This window comes from Dipodomys spectabilis, unplaced genomic scaffold (genome assembly GCF_019054845.1).
Source record: "Dipodomys spectabilis isolate Male_0828 unplaced genomic scaffold, ASM1905484v1 ptg000141l, whole genome shotgun sequence".
Taxonomy (NCBI): Eukaryota; Metazoa; Chordata; class Mammalia; order Rodentia; family Heteromyidae; genus Dipodomys; species Dipodomys spectabilis.
Genome location: NW_024870818.1, coordinates 11,231,859 through 11,248,517, shown reverse-complemented (window position 1 = coordinate 11,248,517; position 16,659 = coordinate 11,231,859). Strand labels below are relative to the sequence as shown.

Here is a 16,659-nt window from a genome sequence, read left to right as displayed (position 1 = left end):
CTTGAGTGAAAAGGCTCAAGGACAGAGCCCATGCCCTGAATTCAAGCTCCATGACCAACCAAAGAAAAAGAACTATTGACAAGGCAAAAGAAGATTTGCCCTCTTTTGGAATTCAAATGTGAAGAGCTGACCATTTATTTTTAATACTGCATTACATGACTATTATCCTGTGTAGAAATAGTAACTAGAAAGAATCCTAAAATACACAATTATTCAATGGGTTTTTAAAAGTTTAAGTTTAGAAAACATTTTCATATTTATTCTTAAATATATTTAAATTTTACTCTAAATGTAAAATTTCTAAAAACTTTTTATCTAAACATCTTTCCTTTTAAGAAAAATCCTAAAACTCAGAATTTTAGAGCTTCTAATACATAATTCCACTGTAATTTAAAATACTGCACTTTAAGTTCCTTACAGTATCATCTTTCCTTAGTGAAAATGCATCTCATTACATAAAGCACAAGCTGACTTTATATAATGTTGTGGAAGATAGACAATGTCTCATGATATAGCTCAAACTGGGCTCAAACTTGTGATTCTCCTACCTCAGCTTTCAGGTGCTGGAATCAGGTAGTGTATACCATTACAGCCAGCTTACAACTAACTTTTGCCATGATGAAGATATACTTCAAAAGAAAACTTGCTTCAATTCCTACTATAATGTACATAGCATAAACAGACTACATCCTAACAAGAACTGCAATGGAAACATAAAACCTTCCTTAACTTTTAAGTACCAGCTTCTAACGATCACTCACATACTAAAAATCTCTTCTTTTTTGGCAGTATTTGGGTTTTAACTCAAGGCTCCCACTTACTAGGTAGGCATTCTACCACTTAATTCATGCCCTCAGCTCTTTCTGCTATATATACTTTTTGTATATTATCTCGTCTTATTCAGGATCAACCTCAGATTGATCTACCTCTCATGTAGCTGGGATCAAAGACACACACTGCCACACACACTCAGCTTGTTGAGATGGGGAATTACTAACCTTTGACTTTGACTACACTGGGCTCAAACCTTGTTCCTTTTGGTCTCTTGGTAGCTGGAACTATATATAGGTATGGGCTACCATGGCTGGACTTGATACCAAAAATTTCCTAACAGGAGAAACATACTTTTGCCTTAAATGACTACAATTCTCTCACAGTCAACACTTCCAAGAGAACTGTATTTACTAATATGCTAATCTATTAAGTAGGTAATAACTTAGTATGCCATAAAAGATAGACTAAGTTCTTATTACAGGGAAACATCATTGGAAATTTTTGTTGTTAAATCTGAAGGTTTCTCATTTTAAAATACTGTTTAAATCAAACTCACTTAACAAAAATGAATTTCTGGTAAATTTATGTCCAACTACAAAACAAATGATAAAACAAAGTTCTTTTAAAGGAAGTCAGCAAACTCTTAAGCACACTTAAAATAATTTCTTTGCCTCAAATGACCGTACATCTTCTTAAGCATCACAATCTACCTACAAAATTCAAGAGTTTAGAGTAAAAAAGTAGAGATTATAGAAAAGGCTACAAAAATATAAGACAGACATGCCACCTTTTTTAAACCACTCAGTGAAGCATTCTAAGTTTTACTGTTGTTTTAAAACAAAGGAAATAATTCCTTCCTTTGTGTTTTTTGAAGGGGAAGATGGGATAATTGTCTACTATTCTTTTTTTTTTGGGGGGGGGGGCAGTACTGGGGCTTCAACTCTGGACCTGGCTACTGTCCACGATCTCCTTTGAGCTCAAGGCTAGTGCTCTACCATTTGATCCTCAGCTCCACTTCTGGCTTTTCCTGTGATTAATTGGAGGTAAGAGTTTCATGGACTTTCCTGCATAGTCTGGCTTTGAACCATGATACTCAAGCCTCCTGAGAAGTTAGGATTATAGGCATGAGCCACCAGTGCCTAGCCTACTCATTCTTATGTAATGTTAATTACCTTGCTTAGTAATGAGATGATGAAAAGATAGAATAATGAAACTAATATTTACTAAATAAGAGTTAATAAATACTGTTGATTTCATTCTAAATCATATTTTATAATGTACATAGTAACACTAATAGTGGATTAATCTGAGATAATTCATTCAAAATACTGTTAAAATAACGAACATTGAAGAAATTTTTAATTAAAAAATACTCTAAGTTTCTTTTTCCCTACAAACTCCTAAATCAATTTTACTGCAGAGAAAAGATTTTTTTTAAAAGAATACCTTAAATTAGTGGATAAACTTAACACCTATAAACTGATAGTTTTAAATATAGTAATATCTAAAGTTAGTCATTTTAACATATGAAAATGTGAATAAAAGTCCTTAAAATAATCCTAAATTGTGCCTTAGGTATTTTTAAATAAAAGGTTTAAATAAAGCAATACAGAAACAAGAGCAATAACAAAACCAGTAGCTCATTAAGTCGCAAATATTTAAAATACATGGCAAAGTATATGGCAAAACAGCAAAATATGTAAAGCAGTTATTTTTACTTACAGGTTAGTAACTGGTTCTCCTTTCAATGGAGGTAGGAGGTTTCCTGAGCCAATTAAACAGTTGTGCACTATAGTCAGACTCTGCAGAATATCATCTCTAAAGATAAAAGAATTGTCATTTTAAAAGATTTCTAATCTTTAAGAGTTCTAAAGTGTCTTGGGGAAACAGGATGTAGGCATATATAAGAATCAGAAGCAGCAAACATCTTCAGTTTATCAACTTAAGATAATATAGGATAATTAAACATATTTAACATGAAATCTGCTTGCTTAAACAAGCTTTAAAAATATTACAACTAACAATTTCTCTTTGTAAAGCAATTCTCAATTTAATAACATCTTTATCATAAAGATCACTATCAAGAAGCATTAACAGTGCTACAGCCATTGTAGCTTAATTTATCTTTCAAAAACACTACTGGCTAAATGTTTGTACTACATTGACAATATCAAGTCCATTAAAGATTTCTGGAACTTAACACATACTAATTTTCCTACTATCATTTTAGGAAAGTGCAAAGATACAAACTATGAAGGTATAAGGTTTCAAAGCAATTTTTTTTGTTAAATACTTAAAAAAAAATCTCATAGAGATACTTTTATTGGTAACATTAATGTGAGTTATTAAAAAGAAACAAATCTAAGCCCAATATAAGAAAACTGGTATTCCCTTTACAAACAGAGCATACTTATACACATTTTCAAAAAAATTAAATAAATAAAATTGCTAAATAAAAAGTTTCCACTAGAAACTAGGGGGGGGGGGAACCCTGCAGTTTTTCTATTTAAAATTTTAAGTGTTGCTGAACTTTCAATTAAATAAAAATAAATGGTTTAACTGCAACCACTCTGTACATTACCATTTTAACAATAAAAAGTAAAAATTTAAAAAATCTTCTAAGTACATTTATGGCAGATTTTTCAAACTACACATTGAAAGATAATACTAAGTAATTTGTTTTAGTTGACAAACAATACCAAATGATTATGAAAGAAAACCAACCTAGACATTTCAAGCTCCCCATCACCACAACGCTGGAGTTTGATGAGCTCAGGCTGGAGAAAGGAGTCCAACAAATAGAAAGCAAAAGACACTTCCCCTGTAGAAGGAACATGCCACTGGATTCCCAGGTTCCACAAGTCTCCTGGTTTACCCCAGTCCTAGAAATGAGAAGCATTTGTTCAGCAAGTTGAGAAGTTGAATAAAATATGTATTTTACAAAATATAAAAGTCAACAAAAAATGTAGAAGTAACCCAAAATAAGTAAATAATGTACAAAAGGTTATCAATGAAAATACTGCCCCTTCATTAGCATTCCTAAGGAAAACGCTCCCAAAAGAGCTATCTAATATGCATAGTGACAGTATGATTATATGAGACTAGATAGATTAGAAAGAAACTGTATGAAATGATAGAAATAAAATAGGGCACACTCAGTTGTTTCATGTGCAAATAGAAAAGAAAATCAGCCAGCTGGTGGCACTGCTGAGGCCTGAGGAACACAGCTCAAGACCACCAATTTGAGCAAGAGGAGAGAGAAAAGGAATTAAGAGTTTGGGCTGAATATAAGTTTTAGACAGTACAAGGTTAATGTATCCAATAAAAGTTATTGTCCTCCCCATCCCACTCTCCCAATGCCCCACCCCATCACACCTACCAGCACTCCAACTCAGTATTTTGCACTTTAGCTTGCTGGCTGATACTCTACCATATGAGACAAGCTTCCGACCCCCTCCAATAAAAGTTTTAATAATCAATTTCGTTTTTGTCAGCTGTGGGGCTTGAACTTGGGCCTGGGCACCTAACTGAGCCTTAGGTTATGTGCTCAAGGCTAGTTTGAGCTATAAGCTAGTTTTCAGGTGGCTAATTGGAGATAAGGGTCTCGTGGACTTTGCTGCCTACACGGGCTCTGAACTGTGATCCCCAGATATCAGCCTCCTGAATAGCTAAGATTACAGGTATGGGCACCCAGTTTTTTGTCCATCCCCGCCCCCATAATCAGTTTTGAACTGACATCTTTATACATAATGATAGGAACAAAACTCATATGAAAAGTCACCTAGAAAAAGAATCCAATATAGCTTTGCATCCTTAAAATTGAAAATACTTGCCTTGATAGGAAAGTATGTAGAAGGGGGCTTGTCAAAGCCACCTGGCACACTGCAGTATTCTGTTGGGTAGATAAGTGTAGTAGAACGAAGAAGATGATGTAAAAGGTTACAAGACAGAGTGTAACCCTGCTTACAAGTTAAATGCAGGGTTCTTTGCAGAATCTTTACAAGCTGCTCCCTATAAAGAAGCAACTTCTTCCCATCCACTCGAGTAATCTAAAAAGGGGGAAAGAAAATTGTTAAATCTATTTTAGTTAAAAGATCAAGAATGAATTAATGCAGATTTCCAATAAATTAGCCTAAAACAGTATTTCTTAAAATGATTTTAATTTGTTCAAAAACTATCTTAATTGTTAAAAATTGTTTAAAAACAATCAAACACATTTTCTGATCTTTAGTTTTCATGTGCCACCCTTTTCAAAATGGTTCTCTCTCTTCTCCCCCACATGTCCCTTTCTTACTTTAGGGGAGGGGAGAGGTGCTGGAGTTTGGAACTTAAGACTATATGCTTACTAGTTAGGCACTCTTAACACTTAAAACCACTGACCCAGGATTTTATAAAATAAAATTTATTTGCTTAAATTTCTAAACTATCTCATAAAGGAAACTGAAGCTTGAGGGATGGCCAAATTTTTAATGCAAAAGAAACGAATTCCAAAATTTAACAAACTGTTCAATTAGTATGTTACCCACATTAGAACTGGCAAAAACTCAGGCAAGTAGATAATCATACAGTAATAATTTCCATACTCCTTTAAACAATGAGTATGAAATATCTGTACTTTCTGAAATATATCAAGAAATGCTAAAAAAAACTTTGGTCCTTGTATATGCTTAAAAAACAATTTCCCATAAAGAGCTAATCTTTATTTTTATTTTTTTATTTTTTGGTCTGGTCGTGGGGCCTGAACTCTGGGCCTGGGCGCTGTCCCTCAGCTCTTCAGCTCAAGGCTAGTGCTCTACCACTTGAGCCACAGCGCCACTTCCAGCTTTTTTCTTTTAGCTTATGTGGTGCTGAGGAATCGAACCCAGGGCTTCATGCATGCAAGGCAAGCGCTCTACCACTGAGCCACCTTCCCAGCCCCAAGAGCTAATCTTTAAAAGCAAGTTAATGTTTTCATATTTTTTTCTTCCAAAAGTTTCCAATACCTCAGATAAAAGCTGTAGATTCCATAGTAACTCCTTGTCTAGTTCTTCTTCATTCAACACATCATCATCTAAAACATGGCAAAATAGTATTAGGGAGAAAATGCACACATGCAATCAAATACATCATTCAAAGATATCTCTGGTTAATATCAGAAAATTTCTTTCAGAGACTTCTTTCTTCTTCATGAATGTGAACCCATTTCAAACAGGGGTAAAAACTCAATCTTCAAGAAAATAAATGTAACAATCAAAACTTTGAGTACTCCCCTTCAGTACCTCATAAGGCAATATACATACATATTTTTTCATTTTTATTTTTTTGCTGGTAATTCTTATTAATTCAGTCATGGGGCCTCAACTCTGGGAATGGGAGCTTTCCCTGAGCTCTGTCACTCAAGGCTAATGCTCTACTACTTTGAGCCATAATGCAGTGCGCTTTTGGTTTTCTGGTGGCTAACTGGAAATAAGTGTCTCATGGACTTTCCTGCTGGGGCTGGCTTTGAACCACGATCCTCAGAACTCAGCCTCCTGAGGCATGAGCCACCAGTGCCTGGCAGAATTCATATTTTTATAACTTGATAGCTGGATAAAAATATTTAAGTAAAATTCTTTATACACTGAAAATGGGGCTTCAACTCAGGATCCTGTACTCTTGTTTCTTTCTTTCTCACAGGTGGTACTCTACCAGTTGAGCCACACCTCCATTCCAACATTTTGCCGGCTAACTGGAGGTGAAACTCACAGATTCTTCTGCCTAGGCTGGCTTTGAATTGAGGTCCCCTAGGTCTCAACCCTGAGTAGGTAAGATTATAGGCATGTGCCACACAAATGCCCAGCTTAAAGTACAATTTCTAAACTGATAACCTGGATGACACATGGGACATATGGGATAGGAGGCGGTGAATTCCTCACAAATTACAAAAGTAAAAACTGCACAGCTTGAAGAAATGTGTTGTCATTTGACAAAATTCTAGAAGTGAAGAAAAAATGTATTCTTACCACTATGTAAAGATAGAATAAAAAGTTTATGACTTACTCATTGTAAGCTGAGTTATAACACTGCAGCAGTGGGGAACAAATAACTTCAAAGATTCTTCAGGGCAGCACTGAAAATATATTTGTAGATGTAAGTTTTCTGAAAGGTAAACATTTCACAAAAAATATACAGTAGCACTATTTTCAGTACTACTAAAAACAGCAAGGGTATAAGCTGAAAAAAATAAAGTGAATATACTTGTTGGTTGCTTAATCTTAAACTTATCAGTCAAAAAAACTAAACACAGGGGCTGGGAAGGTGGCTCAGTGGTAGAGCCCTTGCCTTGCATGCATGAGGCCCTGGGTTCGATTCCTCAGCACCACATAAGCGGGAAAAAAAAGCCAGAAGTGGCGCTGTGGCTCAAGTGGTAGAGCACTTGCCTTGCGCTGAAGAACTGAGGGACAGCGCCCAGGCCCAGAGTTCAGGCCCCACGACAAAAAAAAAAACTAAACACAGCACTCTGGAAGGCTAGGGGAAAAGGATGGAGAGTTAGAGGTCAGTCTCTGCTACAAGTGAGACCCTGTCTCAAATATTAATAATAAACTCACCTTTACAGCAGCTCGGCACATGTCTGCCACCATACGGCCTGCAACTCTTGTTTCAAATATATGTGAAATAGCAAAATTAAAAACCTTCTGAAGGGCCACCTGTTAAGAATGTGTAAGAAAAATGTCTAATCAATGTTTTATAGAAAATTAAGTATCTTGTGGAAAATAAAGAAAATGGTAAATATACACCAGCCCTGTTAAGAATGTGTAAGAAAAATGTCTAATCAATGTTTTATAGAAAATTAAGTATCTTGTGGAAAATAAAGAAAATGGTAAATATACACCAGATATGAAAAAAACAACCAAATAACAAGTTTTAACAACCTAGTTTTATAAGACTTTGATGAAAACTTTACACTGAGGTCTAAGAACAACTTGCAGATGACTGTTACATGAACAAAATACTTGAGATACCTAGATTTCACTTGCTATAATAGAAAACTTATATACAACATGACAGCCAATGGAAGCAAATTCAACTTAATTATCTTGATAGCTAACTCAATGTAACAAGAGAATCTTCTGGATTATAAACTCTTACAAGACAACTATCAACTACAAGTATCTACCCCTACTCTGAAAGACTCAAGGCAGCCTACTTAATTTTAAAATCATGTCACAGAACTTACTTTCTGGGGAAAAAAAAAATGAGTTCTTAACTCAAGATTAGTAATGCTTTAAACTATTAACATTTTTCTTTTAAAAAATGATTTGTATTCTCTTTTTCTTTATACTCACATAAATCTAAGTAATTATTTCATGCAGCTTTAAGGATGAACATGTTAAACAGTGATAATCTCAGATGAAGGAAAAAAAAAGAAATAAACAGTAATCTTAAAGCTAACCCAGTATACACTCCAGCATCAAATAAGTACTAAATCTAATTCCTTATGAAACAACTCTTCCTAAGGTACCATGAAGCCAGATACTATTTCTTCTTGTTTGACTGTTTTCTACCTTTTGGCAGTTGATTATTAACATCAGAGCAGGTCGTTGGCCAACCTTACTTGGTTCTAACATCTGACTGTGTCTCCAGTATGATCTATCTAGTGTGGCATAAAGAATTCCCAAAGCTTTTCTCCAAAGTAATTATATTTAATTGTAAATTTAAAAAAATATAGTCAATGCTGAGCATGTGGTGGCAGGCCTCTAATTCTAGCACTCAGAATGAATGAATAGAAGAATTATAAATTCAAAGCCAACCTGGACTATAAAATGAGTTGCAGATGCTCAATCTAAATATTGAGAACCTGTGTTTAAAAGAAAAAAAGAAGGTCGGGTACTAGTGGCTTATGTCTATAATCTCAGTGTCTTAGGAGGCTGATATCTGGAAGCTCATGGCTTATGGCCAGGTTGGAGGCAGTGCTCCAGTGGTAGAGCAACAGCCTAGCAACCTTGAGGCCTGGAGTTCAAACCCAATTACTACCCAAATTCTTTAAATTAATGAATACAACTACTTCTTGTTCAGGATAATCATGTTTTATAAAGTGGCTGCAAATAATTCACTAGGAAATACTAAACAACTGTTCCTAAGGAAAATGTAGGATTAAGTTGCTTTGAGCCACTAACCACAACACAAGATTTTTATCAATCTATCAGTACATAATCCTGTTTTAAGTGTGTTTCTATTTACAGACATTTACTAAAGCCATACTGTTGATTCATTAACATTGAGTTCAAGTCAACAGCAATATAGTGTCCACCCATGCCGGTGGACACACACCTAACCTACGATATTTGTCCTTAGGCACAGCCTAACTATCTTATGCTTAGAAACACTAGATTTCTCCTTAAGCACTGAAGTATTGGAGGTCATTCTGTACAGCAAAATGACCCAAGAAAAGCTTCCAAGAATTGAAAAAAACAAACAACAAAAACCATCCTCAAAACATGGCACTAAATATAAATAGATCCTAGATCCCTTTCAGAACAATGTAAGAGCTAAAACAAGACCTTATTGGATATGAGCTGGGAACATGTCCATCCATTAACTTGAATACTGAGGTTGGAATGACAAATTCAAGCCAGCAGAGTGTGTGTGGCCTTGTTGGATATGAGCTGGAAACATGCCCATCAACTGAATATTGAGTTTGGAATGACATATTCAAGCTAAGTGTGGTCCCACATGCTTACAAGTAATTCCTGGCCTCAAGAGGCTGAAGCAGAGGATTTATGAATTCAAGGCCAGCTGGACTACACAGTGAGATGGATTCTACAGACAAACAAAACAAAGTAAAACAATCCTTAGCAAATAGGTAGATCTGCAAATAAGGAATTTGGAAATAATGAGGACCTGGATATAAAGCATAAACTGTGTAACACACATTAAGTAACTGAAGGCCAGCCAGGCACTGGTGGCTCATGCCTGTAATTCTAGCTATTCTGGAGGCTGAGAGCTGAGAATCAAAGTTCAAAGCTAGCCCACATAGGATAATCCGTGAGACTCTTTATCTCTAATTAACCACCAGGAAACCAGAAGTGGAGCTGTGGCTCAAAATGTCAGTGTTAGCCTTGAACAGAAGAGCTATGGGACAGCATCCAGGCCCCGAGTTCAAACCTCACAACTAACCAAAAAAAGTAACTAAAGGTCAATTTTAAAATACCAAATCAATCAATAAGACTGGAGGATAACTGTACAGCAATTCTCTCTTACCATAAATATTTCTTTGGAACATTGTGTGAGGATTGTACTAAACGTAGAAGATAGTCCTAATTCAACCAAACTCTCCAAATGAGTCATTTTCTCAGTTTCTGTCTCTTCTCTTGTTTGTTCCAATGTGCTACTTTCTATAAGACCAAAGCATCTAAACAATGCAAACAAAGCATAATTTTAGCAACTAAAAATTAAACAATCCTTTTGATCATGATTACTTACACTAGCTAATTATAAGTTAACATCTGTAACTTCACAAAAAAGGTTATAATGCAAAGAGAAACTGAGGTTTCTAGAACAGAATAGGTATGTTTTTTAATATCAGAGAAAAGACAGGTCTAGATTGTCAGCTTACCTGTCCATAAACTGTAAGACAAAATCCTCAAATTCAGCTGTGGCAGAACAAAGTTCTCTTTCCACCTATAACATCCCAAAGTGAAGACAATTACTGACAGGATTATATTTTCCTCTGAACTAAAAAAATCAATTAATTATGGCCTAGCAAATAGATCTAATACCAAATTGTTATACTGGGCAGAAATAACAGCAATCATATGTAACAATTTATTTTTATTTTTTATTGTGAAAATACTGTACAGAGGGGTTACAATTACATGGGCAAGATAATGAATACTTTTCTTATCAAGCATTGTAGCCTCCTCCTTTGTTTCCCCTTCCCATCCCTTCCCAGCCTCCCCCTGCCCCCCCCAACTACCCCCCTCCACGCAATATATAGCAACTCAATTTACTACTTTCTCAAAACCGAATTCATTAACGTGTTTCACATGAGCCAAAACAGAAGTAGCCCAATTTAGTATCAACTCTAGTTTTCAAACTGCCAGTTTATACATTAAAGGTAGTATAGCATTATCCAAGTGATTTCCAAATGATATAAATCAAGCAACAATATGCTTCAAGTAAAGGAAATATACGGGAAAGATTTTCCTCAGGGGACATTTAACAATATAAAAGGTGAAAAAGTAGGCCCTTAGAAGTAAAACATATTAAATACAGTGGAAGGATGGCCTTCCACACAGAGAATTAACTGGTTCAAAATATCAAGAGTATAAAGGTTGATAAACTATGTAAGTCCTAGGCTCTATGTAAATCCAGTCTTCCATCTTAGCCTCTGTCAAAGAGGGCCACTGGTGTACCAACCATAATGGTAAAACTTATTTATCCTTGGTGCAAGTTATTTCATTCTTGGATGGGTCTTTACAATAAAAAAAAATCTTCTTTGACAGAATTTTTGGGCATGAGGTTGGAACATTAGGCTTCTTAGATTTTCCAGATTTAATTAGCATGCTGATTTGTATGATTTAAGGCTTCAATTTTAATTTAGGAACATTTAACTTATACTCATAAATGATAAATCTATTGACATTACATTTGTCATGACAGACTAAAATGGTTTTTATTTTAATGAGACTCTGCTCAAAGTCTGCTTCTTAGCAGTTCCAAAAGAAACAATCATGAAGAAAAACTCGCTTTATCAGATGCCAATGTCCCAATAACCTCTAACATATGATGTTAAAAACAAAATACAACCACCTGTGCTTAGCAAAACACTGGAAAGTGATAGAAATGAAACTGAAGCATAACTCCAGGCGGCAGCTGTTAATGCTATACAGCCTATTAATGAGAGCCTGACTTCATTTATACTTAGTTTATACCACTCTACTCTCAAAATAACAATTTTACTTTGCAGAATGTATCTAGTTTCTAAACTGTCAATTATTACTGTCCATACACAGTATTAATTTAGAACTCAGCACTTTGTAACAAAAAAAGGTGCTTACTTCTGTGAGGTCATTTCTTTCTTGAAGTACACATGAACAATCTACTAAAGGCACCAGAGTAGAAAATGTTGCTATAAACTGGAATGTGATCTATGGAAAGGTACAAAGCATTTTCAACATTAATTATAAAATTCTAACTCAATACAAGTATGTCATAAGCTATGTATCCAAATAAATTCTTGTGATAAATTCCCCAATAATCTTTCTTGATATTTTTCACCCAGAATAAATATCCTAAGGTTCCTAACAGACTAGTTATGTTAGTTATAAAGTTCTAATACACTCATTTTTTTTTAAAGAATGTCTTTTCTTTTACTTCATCCTTTTTTTTTTTTTGGGGGGGGGGGTCCAGTTGTGGGGCCTGAACTCTGGGCCTGGGTGCTGTCCCTCAGCTCTTCAGCTCAAGGCTAGCACTCTACCACTTGAGCCACAGCACCACTTCTGGCTCTTTTCTTTTTGCTTATGTGGTGCTGAGGAATCGAACCCAGGGCCTCAGGCATGCAAGGCAAGCGCTCTACCACTGAGTCACCTTCCCAGCCCCAATACATTCATTTTTGTCATTAGGTCTAAACACAGTTTTCTATCTTTTGTCACTGAGAACTTAGTCTCTCTCCAAAAAATCCAACATTAAGGGTAAATAGAAAAATGCTAATATAGAGAACTAAAATGCAAGAAAAGGGAAGATGGTCAAAGCGGTTCAGTTAGAACATTATGTGTATAAGGAGTTAGCAATTTTATATCATATATGTGTGTGCGTGTGTATGTATGTATGTATGTATGTATGTATGTATGTATGTATATGTATATTCTCCCTTCCTCCCCAATCCTAGGGCTTGGCCTGGGCATGGTCTGTGGGCTTCTTTCTGCTCAAGGTTAGTACTCTACCACTTGAGCCACAGTGCCATTTCTGACTTTTTCTGTTCATGTGGTAGTAAGAAACTGAACCCAGGGCTTCATGCATGCTAGGTACGCACTCTACCACTAAGCCACATTCCTAGTCCTTATATTTATATAACTTTTGAGGGAGCAAAGTTGAAGCAAGGCCTCATTATGCAACCCAGGCTGGCTTAAAACTTGTGATTCTCCTTCCTCAGATGACTGCTGGGATTACAGGCACAAACACCTACTTTCCCTACCCCCTAATTTTTCAGCATACCCCTGTATCATCAATGTAGATGAAACCAAGGATTTAGTGACCCTATACTGTGACTTTAAACATATCTATTTTAGAAAAATAGCAAATCCATAAAATTACTTATAAGACATTATAGAAATTAATTATACAAATATAAATTTAGACATGTTTACATATGTTACATTATCATTAACAAGTTTGACAAGGAACTATGACAAAGAGTATCTGAAATGGTATCTATGAATGTAACAAAAATTTAAATATAAGAGAAAACTATCAATTTGCTCACCATGCATTTACTAAAGTCATTTGGATCCACCCCAGGCAATGCTCTCATCAACAGAGGTAGCATGTGTGTTGGACCTTCAGGAAACCATCTGCTCCCTGATACCAAACTTCTGGCTACTCCAATTACACAACTTAAAGTGGCTGTGAGCTGGTGAGGTTCTGTTAATGTTTCTAATGCAGAATATGTTCTATAGTTTAAAAAAAGAATTTAAAATCTTAAATACAGTAAAGTCACTTAAAGAACTAGTCAGCAGAATACTGAGAGATTTTAGAAAGTTAAGATTTTTCTATCAAAGTTAACAGAATTATACATATATAGAAAAAGTGCACAGGCTATTTCATATTTTCCCCATCTTTTAAATCCCTATCTTAGGGTTTATTGCAAATTCCACAGTGAAAAAACATGAACTGGTAGACTCTGTATTATTTCAGCCATCTTAATCCATGTTACTCATCCATGTTTACTCATCTATCAGTTAGTGACGATTAGAATTCAAGAAAAACAAGTTGCAACCTTAATGAAATGCTGAAATTTCTTGTTTTTAAATCAGCTATTCAAAACATGCAAGACTATTCCTGATGAGTCAACAAACTATAAAGGAATAAGATAAATGCAATCTCTGACTACCAAGTACATTTGTAAAAGCCAGTAATATTTTACTTTTGACTCCGAGATTCTGCTTGTAAGACTATTATACAGGGGGAAAAATGCAGTCATCTTAAATTGTACTTAGGCAGAAAAGTAAATAAGGAAAATTTCAATTCATATTAAAAAGGAAAAGAGGATTTGTAAAAACTATCCAAACCAGGCTTGCTAATTGCCCTCTGTAATTCAGAGGTGGTGGCAGAAAGACACGAACTTCAAAGCAAAGGAGGGCTTTATAGTGAGGAAAGAAAGAGAAATGAGGAGTAAAGGAGGAAGGAGGAAGAAAGGTTAAGAGGAGGAGAGATGGAAGAGGGGAGGAATAAGGGAAAAAGAGGAAAGGAGATCAAGGAGGGAAAAAGGGAGGGAGGGAGGAAAGAAAGAAGAGAAGGGGAGGGGGGAAAATGGGACACCAGTGGCTCATGTCTATAATCCTAGCTACTGCTGGGAGAGGTGGTGGTGGTGGATCAGTTTGAAGCAAGTTCAGGCCAAAAAGTTCAAGAGACTATCTCAAAAACAAAAACAAACAAACAAACAAACACACACTAGTCAAGCAAACGAACATATTAATCAAGTGAGAGGCTGTGAGTTCAAATTCTGATACCAGAAAGAAAAACAACAAAAAAACCATAAAAGAGATGGGAATCTTACTCAACAGCAGAGCATTTATCTATGATATACAAGATTTTAGGTTTGATCCTCAGCAACATCACACACACACAAAAAAAACTATACTCATCTCTGGGGATGCATTTTTAATTGTCTTTTCTTTTTTAGATACTGAGTTTAAATTCAGAGTTCACACTTACCATTTGAGTTTCATCACCAGTCCTTTTCATTTTAGTTGCTTTCTAAAGTAGGGTCCAAAATTTTTATCCATAGCCAATTATTAATTTTACCTACCTGCGCCCCTTTCTCATTTCAGCTAAGGACTACAAATATGAACTGCCACACCCAGCTTATTGATTCCTGTTCTGCATGCAAATAAATGTGACAAGATTCGTATTATAAAAGCAATATACCTAAAGTTACATAAAACAAAAATTAAAAGCTAATGAAATTCTGTTCTAATTATTAATCCTTGTCACATTGTCAATATTTTTGGGGTACGTGTGGAAGAGTTGGTCCTGCAGCTACTTTTGCTCAAAACTAGTGCTCCATCACTTGAGCCACAATGCCACTACCAGCCTTTTCTATATATTTTATTGAAGATAATAGTCTCAATGGACTTTGTTGCACAGGTTGGCTTTGAACCATGATCCTCAGATCTCAGACTCCTGAGTAGCTAGGATTATAGACATGAGCCACTGGAACCCAACCTTAGTGGTAATTTGATGAAAATACACAGGCAAAGAAACAAGCAGAAAGAGAGAGGGAACAAATAGGATTAAGTCAGCTATGGCTGAGGCTCTACAAAACATGTAAAGCTGTACTTACCTTTCAAGTACAGGGGGTATTACCAGCTCAGGTCTCATGAGTGCAAGATTCTGCAGCGCTTGGGCTGCTTCTAGACTACCAGTTTTGCTAAACATAGCCAAGAGAACAGGCTGAATAATGCATTGTACAAAGTCTGTAACATCTTGATCAGTAAGCTTATGGCTATCAGGCACAGGAGTTAACCAAGAGGGCTTCTTGTATCTTTCACGATGTAATCTTCTAACAACACTGTTTGGCAATCTCTGAAGTAGTTTCATTAACTTGTTCTGGTATATAGAAACACAAAGTTCAGGTAGTTTCAACTTTTCAAAAGACTCCTGTCTATCCACTCAAAAGAAATTTTTAACAGCTTGAAAAATATAAAGATCTGCATATCAAAACTACAATGAATAAAACATGCTAATTATTGATAAAATTAATAAACATGAGTTTTAAATTCCAAGATTTAGGGATGTTTGTTTCTTAATACAGGGCCTCACTACATAGCCTAAGCTAGCTTTGCAATCCCCTAACCTCCTCTTCCTTCTAGGTGCTTGGATTACAGAAATTCAAAACTATACCTACCCCTAAATTCTAGGGTTTTTTTTGTTTTAATCCCAATTCTGGGTCTTGAATTCAGGGCCTGCCGGCTGTTCCTGAGTTTTATACTCTACCACTTCTACTTCCAACTTTTGGTTGTTATAATTGGAGGTAAGAGTCTCAGGAACGTTCCCCTGCCTGGGCTGGCTTCATACTGTGATCCTCAGATTTCAGCCTTTCTTAAGTAGCTAAGATTACAGAGTGAGCCTATAAATTCCACCTTTGCAAGTTTTCAGCATCATATAAGTTTTCCATTACATGAAAACCCATTTCAGGCAGGCAATTAAAAAACAAAATAAAAGGAAAACAGAAACAGCCAACATAACAAAATAGAAAAAACGATGTTATGGTTTTGTGACAATTACAATTTTGTTGACAAATATGGCATTTTCTCAGTAGTTACCAAATGGTATTATCTTTATTTATTTATCAGTCCTGGAGCTTGAACTCTGGGCTTGGGTGCTGTCCCCCAGCACCCAAAGCGAGCACACTACCACTTGAGCCACAGCGCCACTTCTGGTTTTTCTAGTGGTTTATTGGAGATGAGAGTCTCATGGCCTTTCCTGCCCGGCCTGGCCTGGCTTTGAACCGCGATCCTCAGATCTCAGCCTCCTGCGTTACAGGCGTGAGCCACCAGAATCTGGCTATTAATTTATTTCTGAATGTTTCATAAATATATTAACTTGAGTCTAATCATATGAAGGACACCAAATGTTATTGTACACCACATAATAAGTAGCCAATTATAACATTTTTTAAATTTTCAGACAGAACATTGCAAAATG

General features: G+C 35.7%; 1 protein-coding gene across 1 annotated transcript in view; it reads right to left on the bottom strand.

Annotated features, from left to right (window-relative positions):
• Psme4 (proteasome activator subunit 4) overlaps window positions 1-16,659 on the bottom strand; it is a 102,446-nt gene that overhangs the window by 51,069 nt on the left and 34,718 nt on the right. The window contains exons 10-20 of the mRNA XM_042691131.1: window positions 15,296-15,561; window positions 13,217-13,403; window positions 11,793-11,882; window positions 10,349-10,413; window positions 9,994-10,144; window positions 7,341-7,439; window positions 6,793-6,862; window positions 5,757-5,824; window positions 4,608-4,823; window positions 3,499-3,656; window positions 2,497-2,592 (exon numbers count right to left, since the gene is read on the bottom strand). Coding sequence (XP_042547065.1) covers window positions 2,497-2,592; window positions 3,499-3,656; window positions 4,608-4,823; window positions 5,757-5,824; window positions 6,793-6,862; window positions 7,341-7,439; window positions 9,994-10,144; window positions 10,349-10,413; window positions 11,793-11,882; window positions 13,217-13,403; window positions 15,296-15,561 — 1,466 coding nt within the window. The remainder of the gene's footprint in view (window positions 1-2,496; window positions 2,593-3,498; window positions 3,657-4,607; window positions 4,824-5,756; window positions 5,825-6,792; window positions 6,863-7,340; window positions 7,440-9,993; window positions 10,145-10,348; window positions 10,414-11,792; window positions 11,883-13,216; window positions 13,404-15,295; window positions 15,562-16,659) is intronic.